The sequence below is a fragment of the Spermophilus citellus genome (assembly GCF_964194105.1).
Source record: "Spermophilus citellus genome assembly, chromosome: 7".
Taxonomy (NCBI): Eukaryota; Metazoa; Chordata; class Mammalia; order Rodentia; family Sciuridae; genus Spermophilus; species Spermophilus citellus.
Window position 1 is genome coordinate 75013560 of NC_138188.1, and position 19926 is coordinate 75033485.

At 35.6% G+C, this 19926-nt stretch overlaps 1 protein-coding gene across 11 annotated transcripts in view; it reads right to left on the reverse strand.

The window, feature by feature from the left end:
- Nucleotides 1-19926, reverse strand: part of PEX5L (peroxisomal biogenesis factor 5 like) — a 218077-nt gene that overhangs the window by 87195 nt on the left and 110956 nt on the right. For 6 of the 11 annotated variants that reach the window (XM_081301244.1, XM_081301241.1, XM_081301243.1 and 3 more), the window contains one exon: nt 2198-2302. The exons of the other annotated variants lie outside the window; for them this stretch is intronic. In XM_081301244.1, the coding sequence (XP_081157370.1) occupies nt 2198-2302 (105 nt within the window). The remainder of the gene's footprint in view (nt 1-2197; nt 2303-19926) is intronic. 11 annotated transcript variants of the gene reach the window in all.

A 19926-nucleotide genomic window follows, 5' to 3' on the forward strand; every position in this document is an offset into this window, starting at 1 on the left:
GTGAGAGATTGGTATCGACATACCAGTGATGGAATGGGTCGATGTATTCAGCAGAATGTAGCACTATGTCATCAAGGGCTTTACAGGAGACACTGGGACAAACATGTTGAGACACTGGCACATTCACACAGGGTAACGAGTAAGAAGGTGGTATGGTACACGCACTGAATGCTGTGGTTGCCATGGGAAGTACTCACTTTTTCAGATCATTCTGCTTCTTTTGGATTTGTGCACGCCACTGGCGCATGGCAGGGAAGAAGCCACTTGTGTATAGTGGAACAAGTATATCAACTAATAAAACTGCATTTGACTGAGAAATAATTGTATCACAGCTGTCACTGAATTAATTCCGTAAAATCATCAACACAACAGGTGCATTAAATTTTATGAATCAGAATTCTCCATTTGCTGATTCATAAACTGGCCAGTATGCAACAAGAATATGATGCATCCAAGAAAGCATTATGTAATCTTCATGCAGAAAAACTGTAACTAGTATCTTAGAAACAGTTAATGCAACATTAGACAGGGATTAAAGAAGGAACTTGGTACACACAAGTATTCTGATTATGACAGGATGGTAAGAATCATGATTTCTAAGTTAAAAATCCAAGATATTATTTTACATTAAATTTTAAATTCAAGCCTAGATTATAATAGCAATCTTAAATATTTGGAAATGATTTCTTGAAAATACATAGCAAAATAGTTTGAGGATGGGAGCCTGTCTTAAATTGTGATGTCCTGAGATGACATGTGGTAGCCTTGTTGTACCAACATTGGTACCTAGATGTGCATGGCTCTGCTATTCACTAAAACCTCCAGATAATTCTCACTCCCCAATTATTCGCCTGAGAAACTATGGACTGAATATTTTGGATATGGGATTCACAGAGGTCTGTTTCTCATAGGTGGGAGATCAGTGTAAAACTGTATATGCTCTACTATATAAATTAAGAATGGAGAACTTGGTAAATATGAAGCAAATTTCATTTCAATTACTATTATGTGTCACTGGGAAGAAGAATCTCTTCTTTGTGAATTAAAAAAAATCCCTGAGAATCTAAAATTTATCCCAAAGTCCTGGGAATCTTTAATAACTTTAAAAATTATTCAATTTCAATGTTCTATGTTATAATTTTTGTTACTTACAACATAGTACTTAGAATAAAATAAAACCACACATGTTGGCAGCAGCTGGAGATAAGATCTGCTGATATTCTAAAAATAAGTTGCTATAATTTAGCTTTTGATATAAATGCCTTTCATGCGGACTGTAAATGGACATTTTTCTAATTCTAGGCATGTGCATATAATCGTAACTGAATCACTGCATTTACTATTGCATTATGGAAAAAATGAAATGTTTAAAATAACAATCTAATCTAAATTATAAGATAAATGCAAGTAAAAATATTTTTTCATTTAAGAATTTAAAACTGGTAGTTCCACAGAGTGGTGATGAGTATATTATACATATTTATGTAGATTTTACAGGGTGTTTCAAAAGTCCCTGAGCACATACAGGATTCACTGTCTCAGTGTGTTTTTGCATACAAATGCAAACTTTTTTTCTATACTTGTTATAATAAATGCTGAAAATGGCCCTCATGTGCTTATAATAGAGAAGGTATTTTTTTGTTGTCAAGATCACTAAGTATAAGAAGGGTCACAAATGCCATTTTCTGCATGGGGACTCAGGGACTTCCGGCTCATTCCTGTAAATTAGGTATCCACATAAATATGTATAGACAAATATGTAGTATGCATAGTCACAACATAAATATATTTAACATTTAAGAAAATTTAGGTATTCTACTGGTAAACTGACATATGTATACAATATAACTGTATTTATTCATAGGAATTTGATTTTTTTTTGGTTGTTCAAATGTACTGTTATCTTAATTATTTCTTTCCCAAAGTGATTCACAAGACTCCTTTTAAAGAAGCAACATGTTTTACTTGCATATCCATTTTTTAAACTAAAGTTGAAAATTAATATCCATGAATAAATAACTAAATTTTTAAAGCAATTTTGATTTTCATTTATATTGTACAGTTGTTTCATTGAAACTGTCCTTTTAAAAAATTGGTTCAAGAGTTAATTTTTTTTTCTTTTCTCTAGTTAGTGATCACATTGTCTGATATATTGACATATGTCAGCTTCCTACAGGAGCCCTATGGGTCTGCCCACCTGTGATGTCATAGTAAGGAGGGGCTTTTCTTCAGCAGACTCCTCCCTCGGTATCTCCTTCATCACCATGGCAACAGCCTTATCTGCCGCCCTAGAGCCTTTTCCCTACAACAGTGAAATCAACAATGACTTGTGTCAGGAGAAATCTTTAACTTATTATTTATTACAAGATATTCTAATGTTTAAAGAGCAATCCAACATAAATTGAAGAGATAGGCTGCTGCCAGTGCATCTTGAAGCTTTTGGCTGAGGAGAAAACACACAAAATCTGAAAAAAGATGGTTTGTGAACTTTTAGTTAGCTACTTTTTCACCTTTACAACTGGCATATTATATTTAATTTTAACATAGTATTTTATATGTATAATATATGAAAGGCAATTAACATGATATGAATGTATTTTTATAATATCAATTTTAAAACACTATGGCTTGCCTATTATGTTCATTTAAAATTATGACTCTATGACCCTTGAATATTTTGAGTGATAGGAATTTGGGATAGGGATTAGGATGAGGATCTTATTCTCACAGAGGACTTTTGCTAATTGGTCTTTGGAGTCTTTTTTTTTTTTTTAAGTGAATTGGGCATAAAAAGAGTAGACAAAAATCTCTAAAACTTTCAGTGACTTGACATACCATAAATTTACCCATCTTGTTTGATGGAGATAATATGAACTTGGTGAAAAAAATATATTTTTTTCTTTTTGCAATTTTCAATGTTTTTGAGGTGGAGGAATTTTAGTAGAATTTTAGAAATATCTTTCATTTGGAGAACCCTATAAATTCAGAAGGAATAGGTGATTAAAGCACTAATCTATCTACATCTACCTGTATCTGTCTATTATTTTCTACTTATCTCATGTATGTGGTAGGGTATGCTGGCTCTTGCTGTCTTGAATTTACCAGATTATGAAATTTTTGAGAGTAAATGTGACATAATGGAAACAAAACAGAACACCTTCTTGACCCCATTAGAAACATACTATGTAAAAATTAAATAATTTTTAAATATTTTGAAAACAAAAAAACTTGCATTTTCTCAGGTCACTGGGCAGAGCCTCACTAGAGAAACTCATTTAAGAACACATAGGTACAGCTGTATTGTAAATCTACTTAAAAAATACAAATGTAACATACAGAGATACCATAGGCAAAGAAATAAAAACAAATAGATGGTGATGTGTCATCTGGAAAGAGAATTAAAAACAGGGGTCAATATTAACTTCAGAGCCTGATAAACCTGGATAGTTTCTATGCAATGAAAAAGAGCAGAATGACATAATTATCTTGAGCTTCCCAAGGGCTTTAAGTACTTGGAAGGAAGGTACATTCTGGGGAGCACAGCAGTATCCCTTTTGTCAGGCATTGACTTTCTAACTTTCTAAACTGTAGCCGGGAGCAGCTTTTATTATGAGAACAAAGAGAATTTCTTTTTTCTTTCTTTTTTTTTTTTTTTGCAGTTAATAGACCTCAAATGTGTGCGTTTGTTTACAATGCTATAAGTTTGTTTCTTTGCTTTATTTTGACTTTAGCATTACTGAATGATAAGATGGAATATCAAATGCTAGAGATTTTATTTAGCAGATACATCAGTAGCAATTTTCATATGTGTTCTGAAAATGTTATATGGCTAACAATCCTTAGAATATCTGATTTCTGGGAAAATAAAGGGAATCATAATGATTTATTGTATAGCAAATTAGGGTGCATACTGATTGTAGGTTTCTTCTTTAATGAGGCAATGTGAATTTTCTAAAATAGAGGTGTAAATAATTCTGGGAAAAGATTTATTATGGTACTATGAATGTTAAAACATTTTTTTCAAATATAAAAATTATCTGGTTAAAACATTATACCCTATAAGATTAGTATACCTTTATAAGCTACACTCATTTTACATACTAAATGTGGTTTATAACAAATATTTTTTCAGTTTTTTTTTTCAAAAGAGCAAAATCACATGTGAGGAAGTCTTTCCATGCTCCAGGAAGTTCTCATAATATAGCAATAAAAAAGTGGCATGCTTATATTTATATTTAAATTCCTACTATACTTAAAAGAACAAATCTGATATTACAAGATATAATTCTAAGAAATAATAATTCAGACTCTTTTCTTGGGCTAAGAAAAAAATGTCAATTGATAAGCATCTCAAAAAATTTCAATTTTTCAATACACCATTTATTTGAAATGCTACCAATCCATACACTATATAGAGATACTTTTTTACATATGCAACTATAATAGCTAAAATTAGCAACGGACATGCCATTTCACTAAAACAAAAACAAAAACAAAACAAAAATTAGTCCTTTCATGCTGAACTCTAGAACAAAGCAGTGGTCAGCTAGAAAGGATGTATAATAAACACATGCGGTGCTTTTTATTTCTTGCAGAAAAAACCCACCAAAGCCAGGGTCAGGTCACTTTTTTGAAGACAGTGCCACTTTTTCTTCAAGGTTACACCTACTACCTGAAAAGAGTCATGACACCCATGTTAGTGCCTGCTAGCAACTTTTTCTGTACAGCCTTTTGGCTTTTGAGATATATCCCACGAGCCTCACTAGTGTGATACAGCCTTGAGATCAGAAAGGGAAGGTCCGCCACAATGACATCTCCATGGCTCCAGATACAGTGTCTAAGGCACTGCCAACTCAAGGGAAGACACATATCAACAAGATCTCTCCTGCATCCTAGCACCATCTCCACCTGCTATTGTAACATCAGGTTGTGGTTATTTTTGATTTCTCCATTTATCTTGTGGGATAATACTTCTAGAATTCAGAATGTGGCTGATAATTGATTCAGCAATTCATGAAACTATTATAATTTGCTTATCAGCAACTCTGCAGGACTGAGTCTGTCATTTTTTTCTAATATGACCATACCATTTTTTTTCTTTTTTGAAGTCAGTGGCTTAAAATTAAAAGAAGTATATATACATAATTATTCAGTCTTCAAACCCAATTTTCTAAATAAAGCTGTATGAAAGGTTCAATATTGATCTATTATCACTGGAAACACACCCAATCCATATAAGGGGCTTATATACTTAAGATCACATTAGGATTGTATGCCTCTAGATCATTCTTGGAAAGAACAGAAAAGAATCATGAAACTTCAGAAGTTGTTTACCACTTGGTGACATCCTCTAGTGATTATTTCAGCCTACTTCTTTTCCAATAGCATGTGAAAATCACATCTTCCCACTTTTGGGTTGAATTTCTTGAGATATTTTTGACTGTTTAGAAAACAATATTAGCATAAGGGGAAACAATATTAGCATTTTTCATGATGCTTAGCTGTTGAAAATTCTTTGCTATTTCTCTGTTTCTCTTAGCATTTGTTTCTTCACCAATGAATCAAAATGATAGCCTTTCTAATGAATAACTATTAAGAATAGTCTTGTTTTTTCCTATTATAAAAACAGGCAAAAATGAATGCAATGAAAGGAATATAGCAAGTGATATTATTTATTAAAAAATCCAAATTTTGACCCACTTGTTTTCTTTTTGTTAATGTGCAACAGAAGATACAGATTACAACATACTGGATGTCATAGGATCTGTTCAGGCTGCATACCAGGCTGTGGAGCCACCAGATGTCTTTAGATGAACTGGTGTTGGCTGCAGTCCTGTCTCACAGAGAAGGGAATTAAACTATTTTGAGATGCTACCATGTGCTGGGCATTCTGTTAGACGTCTGACGTAATTTCACTTGTTTGATCTCTTGGTAATTCTGAGGTAGATAGTATCTTCCACAGATAGCTGAGGACATTGAAGCTCAATGCTTGTGTGGTTTGGCTAAGGCTCCCCCCCACCCCCCAAAAAAAGTCTGTGATGGAGGCAGGAGGAGATTCCAGACTGGCCTCCCAGGCCTGCCTGCTTCCTTCTCTACCACATGGGTGCTATTTGTTCATCTGGTTGAAGGAGGCTGGAGAGCTCTCCCTCATGTTCTCCACTGACTGTCATGAATATTATTGTTTTTGATATTAAAGTACAGGTGGCACTAATTTCTCAGTATAATCACTTATACTGGTTATGGCTATAAGAAAAAAATATGTTTTTTGATGATGGGGATTGGAACCCGGGGCCCCCCAGCACACTAGGTGAGTGCTCTACCAATGAGTTATAGCTCCAGCACCCTCAGATGATGATCAATATTGAGATGTGTTTTTCTCCTCTATTCTGGAAAAATCAACCATCCACAATTTCACTCAGGATCACATTCCTAACAAAATGCTTCTGTTTCTTTTTCTCTTCACAGAAAACGAATCTAAGCATTTCATGTATTCAAATTTTTTACTTTATGGACCTTAACAGGCTTAATAAGCTCTAGCTTCATCTAATTCTTGCTAAACAGGAACTAAATGCCACTATGCCATCTTTACAAAGATTGTATGAGTTCTATTTGGGGTGCATGAAATACTTAAAGAATGCAATTCCACAGTTACAGTTCATTTGTAATCAATTTCCAAGTTGCCAATTCTATTATCACTACCATGGCGTTTGTAATTTAAAAATTATGAATATTATCTATCAACAACAATCGAGACTCTATTTATTGGAGATATTAAGCAAAAGAAATGAAAAAAATATTAAAATAGGAAGAAAGTAAATGACTATAATATTAAATAAGTTTGCTTACCTAAAACTAGTATATGGATTTTAAAAACAGTCTTTCTCTTGTTCTGATTATAATAATCAAAAACAAGAACATATTGTTGCCAAAAATTGAGTAAAAATAGAAATAGGAAAAATAAAAATAGTATCTCTTATTTTTTCATGCATTTTTCCAAAGTTTTATATTTTATTTTTACAATGTTGGAAGTTAACTAGTATTTTTAGGATGAATGTTTTAAGGATAGACATAATACCTTCAAGCTTATAAGTATAAATCTATTGCATATATTTCTTCATATACATATAATACATGTAAATGAATACAAAATATATCTACATAATTTTAGAAACACTTTGAAATGAAATATTCAGTTTCACATATGCTAAAAATTATAGGTCTCACAAATCAGCTCCCTGAACTTAAGCACCTGCATGAAACTGGCCATGAAAAGACTAGCAGTTCTAATGGCTTTTCTCATGCACATGTGCAGAGACAGGCTAACATTATTTCACTTGAGAAGGTGAATGTCATGATAAGTGTCAAGCTCTCTTTAAACTCCCAACATGGAAAAGGTCAGGTAATGTTTTCCAGTGGCTTCTGCCTACCTGTTGGTGTCCTTTCCCAGTTCGGTGTGCTTCTGTAGATTTTTTCCAACATAGAGTAGGGTTCAGCACGTGCTGGCTCTATCTTAACTCACCCCCAACCCGGACAGAGTGTTTTGTTCATTTTTAAAGTGGTAGAAATAGAACTACATCTGGGCATATTGGTTCTTCTTTCTAAACATCTTGAAGGAAGTGCCATCTAGTTGTAAATAACTGGGAAGCATGGACAGAATTCTATTCTTTTAATCAGAGATTCAAATGTGAATTTCACAACTCATAATAAATTCCCCATGGGTTCAGTGATCTGTGGCTGGAAATAATGTGATTTCCTATTCCCTAATAAGAATAGTCAAGTCACAGCAAACAAATTGGTGACTATTTATTTGCAATAATGGCAAATAAATTTAAGAGGAATTTAAGAGGTGGGCTCCCCATTCACCATCTATTTCTCCCTTACTGTGTCTTTATCCCCTCCATCCAGCTTTGTATTTTTCAGGCCCAGGTGACCCTGGTGTATACTTCTTCAAGCCATAAACTTCTATGGGAAGTCTTCTGAGATCAGTGAGGAGTTACTCTAATTATCTTCTATTATACAACTTCTGTGCCTTCGGTTTGTGTTATGTGTTAATTGGCACTTTTTTTTTTTTTTTTTGCCCTTCTGGAAGGACTATAGATGGGTAGGGTGGAGAGCAGATGGCAGAAATAGACGGATAACAATTTCTACGGTGTTTGACAATAAGCCTTCACCCATAAAAACCACTGGAATTTCAAGGCTACCTGTACAGATTTACTTTCCTTGGTCTGAATTCTTGGTGCTGGGTGAAAATATGACTTTCATGGGCTCTGTGAATTTTTGCCTTCACGGGCCATTCCTCTATAAAAAAAATTCAGAGCATTTAGGGACAAGGCAGAAAGCCCCTGAGTATAGTATCATTACTCTTAGAACATAAACGCCTCCAGAAAACAGAAAACAGGTGTCAGTATCTCATTCTCTCTTGATTGACTATCCAGAAGCACTTCTGAGGAATTTCAGCCAACTTCTCTCTTCCTTTATTTAAAAAATCTATCTATATAAATGTATATATACATAAATATATATATACATATATGCATATTTATGTGTATATGTGTGTGTGTATATATATATATATCTTCAATGGCCAGAGTCACCAATTGGTTCCAAAGCACTTCTTGCCATTTTTTTCCCTGATGGCATAGTTGGTCACTTGAGGAGCAGAACTGTCCAGTATCCCAAATTCCCTAGCTGTGTATGTAGCTTAAGCTCCTCCCTGGGGGCTTATTATAATCTGTTTTTTATGTAAAATGTTTTCATCTATGTCTCACCAATGACACTGTCTTGTGAGAGCAAATATTTTGTTTTTTACTTATGAATGATATTGCATTATTTGGTGTAGGTCTCCACAGGCACATAACAGGTACTCAGGTATGCAACAAATATATGTATACTGGGTATCTTTCTCAAATTATTCAAGATTTTGAAATCACATATTATGGGCAACTTTGACAGACGGTGACTCTGAATGAGATAAAAAGTTTTAATTAGATGGTTAAGGAATTGAAATAGTTTCAAGCATATAAATGGAAATTCATTAAAATTAATATAGTGATGTCGGGTAAAGGTGCTTAAAATTTTCTTGAAAGGACAGATAAGACTTTTTTTTTAATTAACAAGATCCATTTGTCTATAAATAATTCACCATTTGTTTGTTCTTTGGAGAAGTTTAAACATTCTGGTCTACTTCAATCACACTGTCATCCAAAGATTATTTACCCTGATTTTCATCACAGATGGTTAAGGCAAGAGTACTCAGTCCTCCTCCGCCTATGACCAGCTCTGAATCAGTGAAGTTTTACTTCTAGGTTTCCTCTGATTAGTGTGGCTCTGAATTACTTGTGAGTTATTTTATCTTAAGGGTGAGCTCCCTGATGTATACCTGCAAGCAACTCTTTCTGCTTAGCATGGACTGACTTAAACATTTTTCTGCTTTTGACATTGGCCTTATATTGAGGATGTCATAAAGAATACATACTGGATAATTAAGCAGTAAAAGTACAATGAAATGTATTTTTTTGTGTGTGAGACAAATCTCAAATTTGTTATATTTTGGGAGGCCTTTGATGACTATCTGAAATACGTATCCCCCAAATGTAATTCAAGTTAAAGGGTTGTTGTTATTATTTTCAATTCCTTGTCAAATAGACAATTTGCAAACAACAACAACATCAACAACAAATCCAAAAGCCCATTTACTTTAAAGGTTAGTTTTAAGAAAAAAGGAAAATGACTGAAAATACAAAGTCCTTAAGATTACTTTCTTTTTCTTTTCAAAAAAATCCCCTCCCCCTCCAGAACAAGCACAGATAAATGGATGTCATGGCACTTGAGAGAACGTGAAGTATGAGGATCACTTATCACCTGCATAGGTAGTTGCTGAAACTATGCTGGTTCAATAGTATTTGGGGCATAGCAGGAGGTGAGATGTGTGTGACTTCTTGGATAGGGAGACAGGGAAGAGACCTTGAGGCCTGGTTTCTAGTGTATACAGGTAGCCATGCAGGTGTAGGCTACTAGATCTTATAAAGAAACCGGGGTCCTCCCACACATATGTGGTCCTCCACCACATATAAAAAGTTGGTTCCTTAATTTTTATAATTTTTTAGTTTCTATGTTTTCTATAATTAGAAAATATTTCAAAGCAAATATAATGAATAAGAATCTGTATAGGTAAAAAAAATAGTCAAGATGATGAAAAACTTCCCTTGAATTAATGTAGTTTACCCCTGAAACTGTTTTACTTATTGATAATTAAATTTATTCTCCCATTTTTTGCCTTTAGTAAATAAAATATACATACTAAATCAAAGAACAAATCACAAGAAAGAATTTTATTATCTTACCACATTGGAGGCCTTTAAATGTTGAAGGTCATTATCTCAGGGCAAAGACATTGAATTCCCTCCTTTTTAGAAACAGTTGAATCATCATGTGTTAAATATACCCTTACCAAATTATTGAATCTGAGACAGGTTTATCCAGATGTTATAAGGTAGAGTTACACTGTATCTGATTTCATCCTAGAAGAGGGCCATTCACTGTTGAACTGGAGTTCACCCCCTCTATGAATATTTCAGGCGAATTCTATTACTAATGGATGAGCCAGAATTGTGGCCTTGGAGACTGATGGTTCAGTAGTCCTCTTTGTGGCTTTCCTAATTTTCTGGCAGGTGCAAATGCTTTTATCAGCTTGTTCCCAGTCACCAAATGCCCCAGTTTTGTTGATATAACTTAGGAAATGCATAATATAGAAATTAGGCCAAATTCATAAGCTACTAGCCAAGAAGCTCTGCAGGTAAGGTATTCCATTTGGTTAATGTCTCTGAAACAGCTCCAAGAGAAAAACTGAGGCTTTGGGAATTCCTATACTAAAATTATGGATTGGACTCAGCTTGTCCTGATATTCCTCTGGGGGTCACTGGCAATGTGTGGGCTGTTTCCCCTGAATGCCTCTGTGTTCCTTGAAAGCGGATGCATATTCTCTTTCATCTTGTGAATAGATAAGAAAAAGGAGAGAGAAACCTTGGTGCTGTGAGCCACAGCGTAGCCAGATGTGGTCAAGGTGATTATCAACTAATGCATCCAGTGTATCTTCCAGGAGAAAGAAAAATGGTCATGTGGCCTGTTGGCTCTCACCCTAGGACTGGAGTCACGACAGGAGTTTCCATCCCAGTTCTGCATTTTGTAAATTATCCTAAGCCTCCATTTTACCTTCTGCAAATAGGATTGAAATACTGTCTACTTCGCAAATTTGTGAGAATTAAAATGAATATTTTACCTTCTGCAAATAAGATTGAAATACTGTCTACTTCGCAAATTTGTGAGAATTAAAATGACATAGTATATATGAAAACATTTTCTACAATGCCTGGCACATAGTGAGTACCCAATACATATTAATTGACTATGAACTGTGACTGCCAAGATCATGAACTCTGTTGACTTAAAATGGTGCCATGTTATGTCTGTATTCATCCATGGAGTAAGTAGTGATAGTTCTGTTCTCATTGTTGTATGGTATTCCATCATCCGAATATACCACAATATATCCATTTAACTTTTGATGGACATTTGGGTAGTTCCAGTTTTTGGCTAGTACAGAAAACACTGAATGGACCTGAATTTAGAAGGCCCAGGGACTATAGAGGGACAAATAAAGGAAATTGAAAAATAAATGTGAAAAGAGACTTGAATTACAGCAATAGAAACACAGAATTATCACAGCATGGATGAAAGGTCTAATCCATGAGCAAATTAAGATGGTAATCTGAGTATTCGTAATCAATAAGCAAAGCCTAGGGCTGGGATGACTTAAAAGGACTAAGAAAGTATTGAAATCAAAGATCAGAAGCAAAAAGATGATGCTCAATCTAGCCACCAGCAGATAATCAAAAAACATTTCTCTAATGTTCTAGGATTAGTGACCCTTAGGTGTTAAGCTGTGTCCACTAAAATTCTTAAGCTGCAAGCCTTCATTCTAGTACATCAGAATGTGACTCTATTTGGAAATGGGGTTGGAAAAGAGGTCATTAAGTTAAAAGGAGGCCTTTGAGAGTGGCTCTCAATCCAATCTGACAAATATTCTTTAAAAAGCACGTTAGGACAGACGTGCACAAGAGAAGACCCTGTGAAGAGACAGAGAGAAACTGGTCATTTACAAGCCAGAGGGAGAAACCTCACAAGAAACCAATCCTGCCAACACCTTGATCTCAAACTTCTTTTTTTCCAGAACCAGAAGAAAATAAATTTTTATTGTTTAAGTCAATCAATCTGTGCGACTGTTTTATGGAAGCCCCAGCCAACAAATATGGTCACAGAACTACTACTTATGAATGATTCCAAAGTGGTCTGTCTTTTGTACCTCAGTCAAGCAGTTACAAAAGTCCAAAGATGATTTACTCAGAGGGGTATTTTAAGCCTTCTCAGCAAATTCTTTTTCATTTTTTTTTTTAGTGTGATCAAAATAACATCATAGATACTAAAAACTAAAACCTCAGAACCCTTGGCCACCTGTAATGGACAATGACAATGTCAGGGATAGTTACCCAAAAGAAATTCAAATGAAGAATGAAGACTGTGCCTGGAGTGGTCAGTCAGTCAGTGTCAACAGGGGCTCTGCTTTCTCAAATTGAACTGAGGTTTGAGCCATGTGACCTTGAATTACAGTTTGGAACTTCTTGAAAAAGAATTTTCTTGTGGAAAATCAAGTATCCTTTGATTTCTAAAGCTCCAAAGAAATTACTTGCTTCCAACTAAAAGTTTATTAAATTATATACATTTTAAAGAGTTCAGTTAGTTAATATAAACATGAGTTAAAATACATAATTGTACAAAAAATAGAGCAGTTAAAAATGGAACACTTGGAAAAAAATCACAAGGAGTTTTTAATATTTTTCAAAAAGCTCTTGCTAATTTCACTGTAGCCTATTTTGGAGGAGGCTTGTAGCTTGTCTCTGGCTATCAGATACAGGCTGGCCTGTTCTGACCTATGTATGTAGACAACAGCTTAGGATGATATTCACAGAGAACTTTAAATGAATTAGAACCCCTGGGGGGCCCGAATGTTTTAAATAAAACCAACTTCCCCTTAAATCTGTAACTCCCACTCTGTTGGTTATATACCCGAATGTTTTAAATAAAACCAACTTCCCCTTAAATCTGTAACTCCCACTCTGTTGGTTATACACACGATGTACCAGCTCATTTTACTTTTCTATTAAACTTTCTGGCTTTAAACACAGTCCTGATTAGTTCCAAATAGAGGACACTTGTTATAAATATCAATAGATGTATGAAATTTGCTATTGGAACCACTACTTTAGTACTTATTAAAAAACAAAGAAGACACTTCTGAGTTCTCTCCCGATCATACTTGGTGATATCCAGGATGGCTGGGCTAGGAGGACAAGCAGGCAGATGACTCCAGACCCAGTGTTTGGATTGTGCATAGACCCAAGTCCCACTATCTGTATTCAACAGCTGCTTTATTAGAGGCTGTACTTCAACTGACAAACCAGAAAGGAAAGAACATTTTTGCGTTTTCTCATGTATTAGTCCATTTGCCGATCTGTGAACTCTTTAAGTTGCTGAGGGTTGCTCTAACCCAGCTTTGTATGGTATCGTGGTTTTACATGCATGTTGTTACTGAGCTTAGGTGATCTATATGGACAGAGCACAGGAAGTGGACTTAAAAGTGAGGGTTTGACTCAGAACAAATGCTTTCCTTTCTTGTGTGACCTTGGAAAGAGAACTTGGTCTTCTCTAAGCTAAAGAGTAGGGATGATGCTAATAATGGCCTTGCTTACTTCATAGGGGTTTTGTGAGGCTCAAATAGATAATACATGTATAGGTGAGCGTTCAGTATGGTCTAATAATGCTATAAATCAGCAAAATTCTATTAGCTGAGTAAATTATTTTCCATATGCATTTGGGAGTCCATAGTATCTGAAAGAACTATTTATTATTTTGAAATAGTAATCTGATAATACTACACTAAATGAAATGAAAAAGTTAATGGATTTCCCCTAACAATAGACTCCAAGGCAAGTCTTGATCTGGCCCATTATAGCTGCAGTTGCAAAACTCCAAGGTACCATAAGATTGCTAATGAATTCACAGACTGTTTTATGTGCTCTAGGATTGACAAATAGAAAGCCATATTAGGAAATCTATCCAATCAAAGTTATATAATCACAATAAAAAAGGTGACTTTCGACTTTCAAAGTCTAAGAAACAATTTAATGTAGAAGACATTAAGATTCTTGAAACATTTCTAGCAGTCCCCAAAATGCATATTTCTATTAATTAGTTCACTGTTTTGACTGGTGAATTATAAATAAGCATTACATTCATATCTTGTTTCCAGTTCTGAAGGATTAGGAGAGTTTGGTGGACCATTTTATTCATGGATATATTGGGTCATTTCCACTATGCTGGTCATTAAGCATGATTGCCTATGTCTCCTGTACTGGATATATGCTCATACTTTGTGTCCCAAGCTACTACAAATAGGCAGAAGAGAAATCTAATCAGTTTTAAGTTGCTTATGTAGTTTTTCCAATATGATGTAAGTGGATTCCCTGCTAGTTTCTACATTTTCTTCTTTCTAACTCTCAGATATATATCAAAAGAATTAACATTTAAAAGAAATTTGAATTGAACTCAGTTCAACCTGCTAAATAATGCATCGTGGCCTTTTAGTTCTCCGGATAAAAGCAACTACATGATACTGATATTTAATTAGAAAACTTAAAATTTTAGATAGATTATATATATTTCCTTTAACTTTAAAAATCTTTGTTGTTCTCACATTGACATGTTATTTGTAGTCATTTAACCCCATCTCTAACAACCACCTCTGGAAGAACTATAGAGCAAGAACAGATGCACCCAGCAAATGCCCTGATGTCCTCATTCTTCAAAGAAAATATTAGGCTTAGAATATTGCACTTTGTAAGGGAGAAGGACATATTAACATATATAGGAATATTTATCACTAGAAAAGGAGTGTTTTCCCCCCCCTTTAGTTGGTCTTAAGATAATGAAAGTTTTCAATTAATTAGAATTCTCCAGTGCTTTTGAATCTTCTTATTATTTGAAGCTTTATGGTATTTTACTAGACCTAAAGACACAGACTTCCTTTCTAAATACACCTAAAGGCTGCTTTTCCCCAAATGTTACCATCAAAGTTCTAGAAGGGTCAGATATTTTAAAAGCTTACTTCCTATTTTTTCTCTTAGGCCAGACAGTTGCTTTAGGCATAACTTATGTGTCTTTAATTCAAAAGTATAAAAGAGTTATATTCACTTTATGGTCTTCTTTTATAATAAATGTCTTTAAAGTTCTCATTGCAAATTATTTTAAGAGATTTTCCATTTTAGTAAAAAGCTCAACCTACTCTGTTAGTAAAGTCATCAAGATTAGAAAGTTTTGGATATATATTTTTTTCTGCACGATTTCCCAAGATTTTAAAACATAATTTGTTCAATAGGTTTAGGATTTTACCTTTTCTTTCAAAAGTTAAAAAAAAAGTTTGCACTTTTTCTTCATTTAAAAAGAAAACATTATTTTATCAGAGAAGGTTAATTAGAAATAGAGTAGTATATTTCTTGAATTTGGATATTTTAATATCACTGTGGTTTCAGTTAACAATAAAATAAAACTATGGCAGAGTAAACAAGCCAAGTGACAGTTTTTTGAGGAACTTAATTTGGATTTCTCTATTAATAGAATTTATTGTCTAGTTAGGTCTCTTTTAATTATTATGGTAAAATTTTACTTGTTTATTTGTTTTCAGTTTAAACCCTATAAAGTTTTATGATTTTCTTTTGGAGTCACATCATGACAGGGAATGTTCTGAGATCTGCAGGATCCTATTTCATTTCTTCCCTATCCCATGGCTCCCCCTTGCCAGGTCTGGGCACCACTCACCATGTGGATTAAGGCTGCATAGATCAGATTACCCTGGTTTTGTTTTCTGTAGGAAAAAAAATTCATTTGGAATTCCCTCTCCTTCCTACCTGGTGAATTCTGCTAATTCTTCCAGATTCAGCTCAATAGCCACCTTTTCTTTATTGAAGTCTGAACTGCGAACTCCTTGGAGTTAGACGTTGGGTCTCAGTTCTATTTAGTGTTGCCACACACACAAGATCTTCTGGGGTATAGATGGTAAAATGAAGGATTATTGAATGAAAGAAGGCATGTAGAGGTTGGCAGATGATACATGGTTATGTCTGCCTAAGACTTCTTTAGGTTTCTTCCAAATCTAGGTTACAGAGGATAAAACCATCTCCTTCCCAAATTCTTCCACCAACATCTGAGCAGAGGCTAGGGATGGCAATGGCTTCAGGATAAGATGCACATGGAGTCCTTTCCAGTGATAACTTCAAACTTTTTGGTTTCATTTCAGTAACTGAGGAAAAGGCTGTTAAGAGAGGGTATGGCACAGTCATGGGCCATTTTCATATTTTCTGCAAAGCCCTTGTGAGGGTGGTGGAAATTCCATTTGGATTAAAATATAATAGCAACATGGAAGAAGGAGAATTCAGCAACGTGGAAAAGGAGAGAGAATGAAGATTGGCTAAAAACACTTCTTCAAAATTAAAACTTTTTTTTTTAGTGCCAACTTAATCCTCTTCCCCCATCCCTTCTCCTTTCCCCAATTATTCTTCCAAATTTCCAGTGATATCTGCTGCAGACACAAATACCTTCTACAGATGAAGTCTTTTGCTTGTATTTGAGGGATGGAGCCAAGTTCCAAGTTCAACTTGACAAGATGTGGAGGAAGAAGAAAGGACAGAGGAGTAATGTTGTGTGTTTTGCTGAGTGTTGTTCATGAACAGTCCAGAAAATAGTGCCTGGCACAGAGTAGGTATTTTGGTACTTAAATGTTTGTTGAATGAATTTAAAAAGTTCACAAACAACCTGTAAAGTAGAAGCAGGTGCTCAGAACCAGAGAATTCACAAAAATCTTGTGTAGTGGGGTGGGAGGTGTTGAATTTCACAGCTCAGGAGTGTCTTCAGTTGATCTTATCCTGATCCTAAGATTCAGGGAGATCAGGCTGGCATAGAGGTTAAATGAAACAGAAGATGAAGATATTATAACTTTCATTTAAAAAATGCCTTAAAGAAGGACTAGCGCATTCGTGTTTAGTGATATTGACACCAATGCAAATTAGCTTAGTGATGTGATATGGGCAGAGAAGTCACTTTTTGAAGGTTAGTAGAAAAAGTTGAAAATTGCATTGATGTTTTATGTGAAAATATAGTAATTATGTGTTCTGCCCAGAGGAGGATTGGGAGCACTTTCTGAACTTCTGAGTTAAACAATTTCCTGAGCTGCATGAGAACAAAAGGCGAGAGGCAGTGTGGATGAAGTCAGCGATGGAGCAGGTGGCTGCGTATTGGATGTGCTCTCCAGTTCGGAGCTCCCAAGAACCAGACATTTGATGTTTAACAAATGAATATAAGAATTTCTACTTTTGAGGAAATGGCTCAGAATTGTGAACTTTTTGAAAAGCGTCATGGTCCAAAGAAAAGAGATATCCATTGGAGTGACAGTCATGAAAATGATGGCTGAAATGGTATTAAGCACGTTGACAACTCTCAGTCTCACAGACACATCTTTAGAATGGTGATGATCACATCCTAATTTTATAGAAGTATTTGAAACCCAGAGATAGGATTGCCCGAGGACAGGTGCCTAGCAATAGTAGTAATGCTATTTGTAGTATCCATGGGAGATTTGTTTCAGGAACCCCTTGGATACCCAAATCCATGGATGCTCAAGTCCCCTAGGTAAAATGACATAGTATTTGCATATAGCTTATGTGCATCCTTCCGTATGCCTTAAAATCATCTCTAGATTACTTATCATAGCTAATATGATGCAACTGCTTTGTAAAAAAGTTGTTGTACTGTTTAGGGAATAATTAAAAGAAAGCAAAGACTGTAAATGTTCAGTACAGATGAGATTGTTTTTTTCTTGAATATCTTCAATTGAGCTTGATTGAATCAACGAATGTGGAACCACGGAAAAGAAGGGTGACTGTAATCAGTTATTTAGTATCTAAAATATATCAAGTACTCTGACAAATGTTTGCTTGTATTCCAATATTACCCATAGATATCTCGACAACTCTTCCAGGTGTATACTTTTCTTTTTTTTTCAGTACCAGGGATTGAACTCAGGGGCACTTAACCACTGAGGCACATCTCCAGCCTTTTTTTTTTTTTTTTTTTTGTATTTTATTTAGAGACAGGATCTCACTGAGTTGCTCAGGGCCTTGCTAAGTTGCTGAGGCTGGCTTTGAACTTGTGATTCTCCAGCCTCAACCCCCTGAGCCCCTGGGATTACAGGCATGTGCCAAAACACCAGTCCATGTGTATATTTTTATTATGACCATTTTATTTTTTTTATTTTTATTTTTTTTTAAAGAGAGAGAAAGAGGAGAGAGAGAGAGAATTTTTAATATCTATTTTTTAGTTCTCGGCGGACACAACATCTTTGTTGGTAGGTGGTGCTGAGGATCGAACCCGGGCCGCACGCATGCCAGGCGAGCGCGCTACCGCGTGAGCCACATCCCCAGCCCCTTATTATGACCATTTTATAGACGAAGAAACTGAAACAGGTGAGCAGGGAGCAGGGAATTTGGAAGGGGTAGTCCTTGTTCTTCTCTCTAATGGACATTTTGTCAAATGTATCTCAGAAGAGATAAGAAAAGCAAGCACTTCTGACACTTAACTATTTGTGGGGGTTTTTTTTGCAGTTTTTTTTTTATATGAAAGATAAGCAGAAGTTTCTGCCAAGCTTACCTTTCCCTTCATCACAGAAACATGATGCCCAGGTGTCCTGCCCATGGGTCCCAGCCCTGCTCATCCAGTGGCAGCCCATCCTATTTGCAAATTACTCAAGTGGAAACATGTGCCAAACACTGACCCTGTGAACTTGGACACAGAAGCAGTCTGAGTTGCATCAAGTGTGAATCAAGGGTGCCTATGAAGGGTCCCATAATTATCTGCCAAAACGAAGACCCAGTTCCTGACAATCCTGCCTGGGAAATGTTTTCACAGCCTAAAAACTGTTTCTATTTGTTTCATGCATTCTTATCCGTCACGTAGAAAGAGGCAGCTTGCCGTAGTGGTGGAGAGAACTTCAACTTCAGTGTCAAACCCATAATCATGTCCCACCACTGTCCTTCACTGTGGTGTCATTAAAGGAAGTGTCAGAAGCCACTTTGCCCAAGTGCTTTAGGGATTCTACTCGATCTCCCACATGAAGAATCGGGCAGGATGTCTTAGTATTTCACAGACCTTGTCTTTTTCTTTTTACTGGTGACTGCTATACACAAAAAGAATCCGGAATGTAGAGAGGAGAAGCTACTAGAGCATAGAATGAGATCAAGTCCCGGTGTCTGCGGAATGCACTTCCAAATCCTCAGTTGTCCTTGAAATACAGTGTTCAGTGGGGAATGGAGGACTCTGAAGCAAATTCCAAATGCCGCTTTCATTCCACAGACTCCCCTCCCTGTCCGCTACCTGTGGATGTGTCTCATGTACGCTGGCAGCCACCCACCAATGGTGGCAGAGGGCTTATGCAATTTAAAAATGGTGATGGCTTTTATCTTGCCCAAGAGAAAGGACAGATGAAGAAATAAGCAGAGAAGAAAGAAAAGGAGACTAATGTTTCTCAGCTGTCCACAGTGCTCACTCCCTGCCCCGAGCTCTTGCAGTATAAAGCTGTGGAGTAGATGTCATTATTCCCATTTCAACAGATGAGAATGGAAAAGCTCAAAAAAACCAATTTTACCTGAATCAGAACTTCTAAGTGAGAGTGCTTGTACTTGAACTTGGGCTCTTTGCTTCTTGATTCAGGGGGAGGTAGAAAGGGAGTTTTACTAATGAAACACTCAGGGACACTTAAAAAAG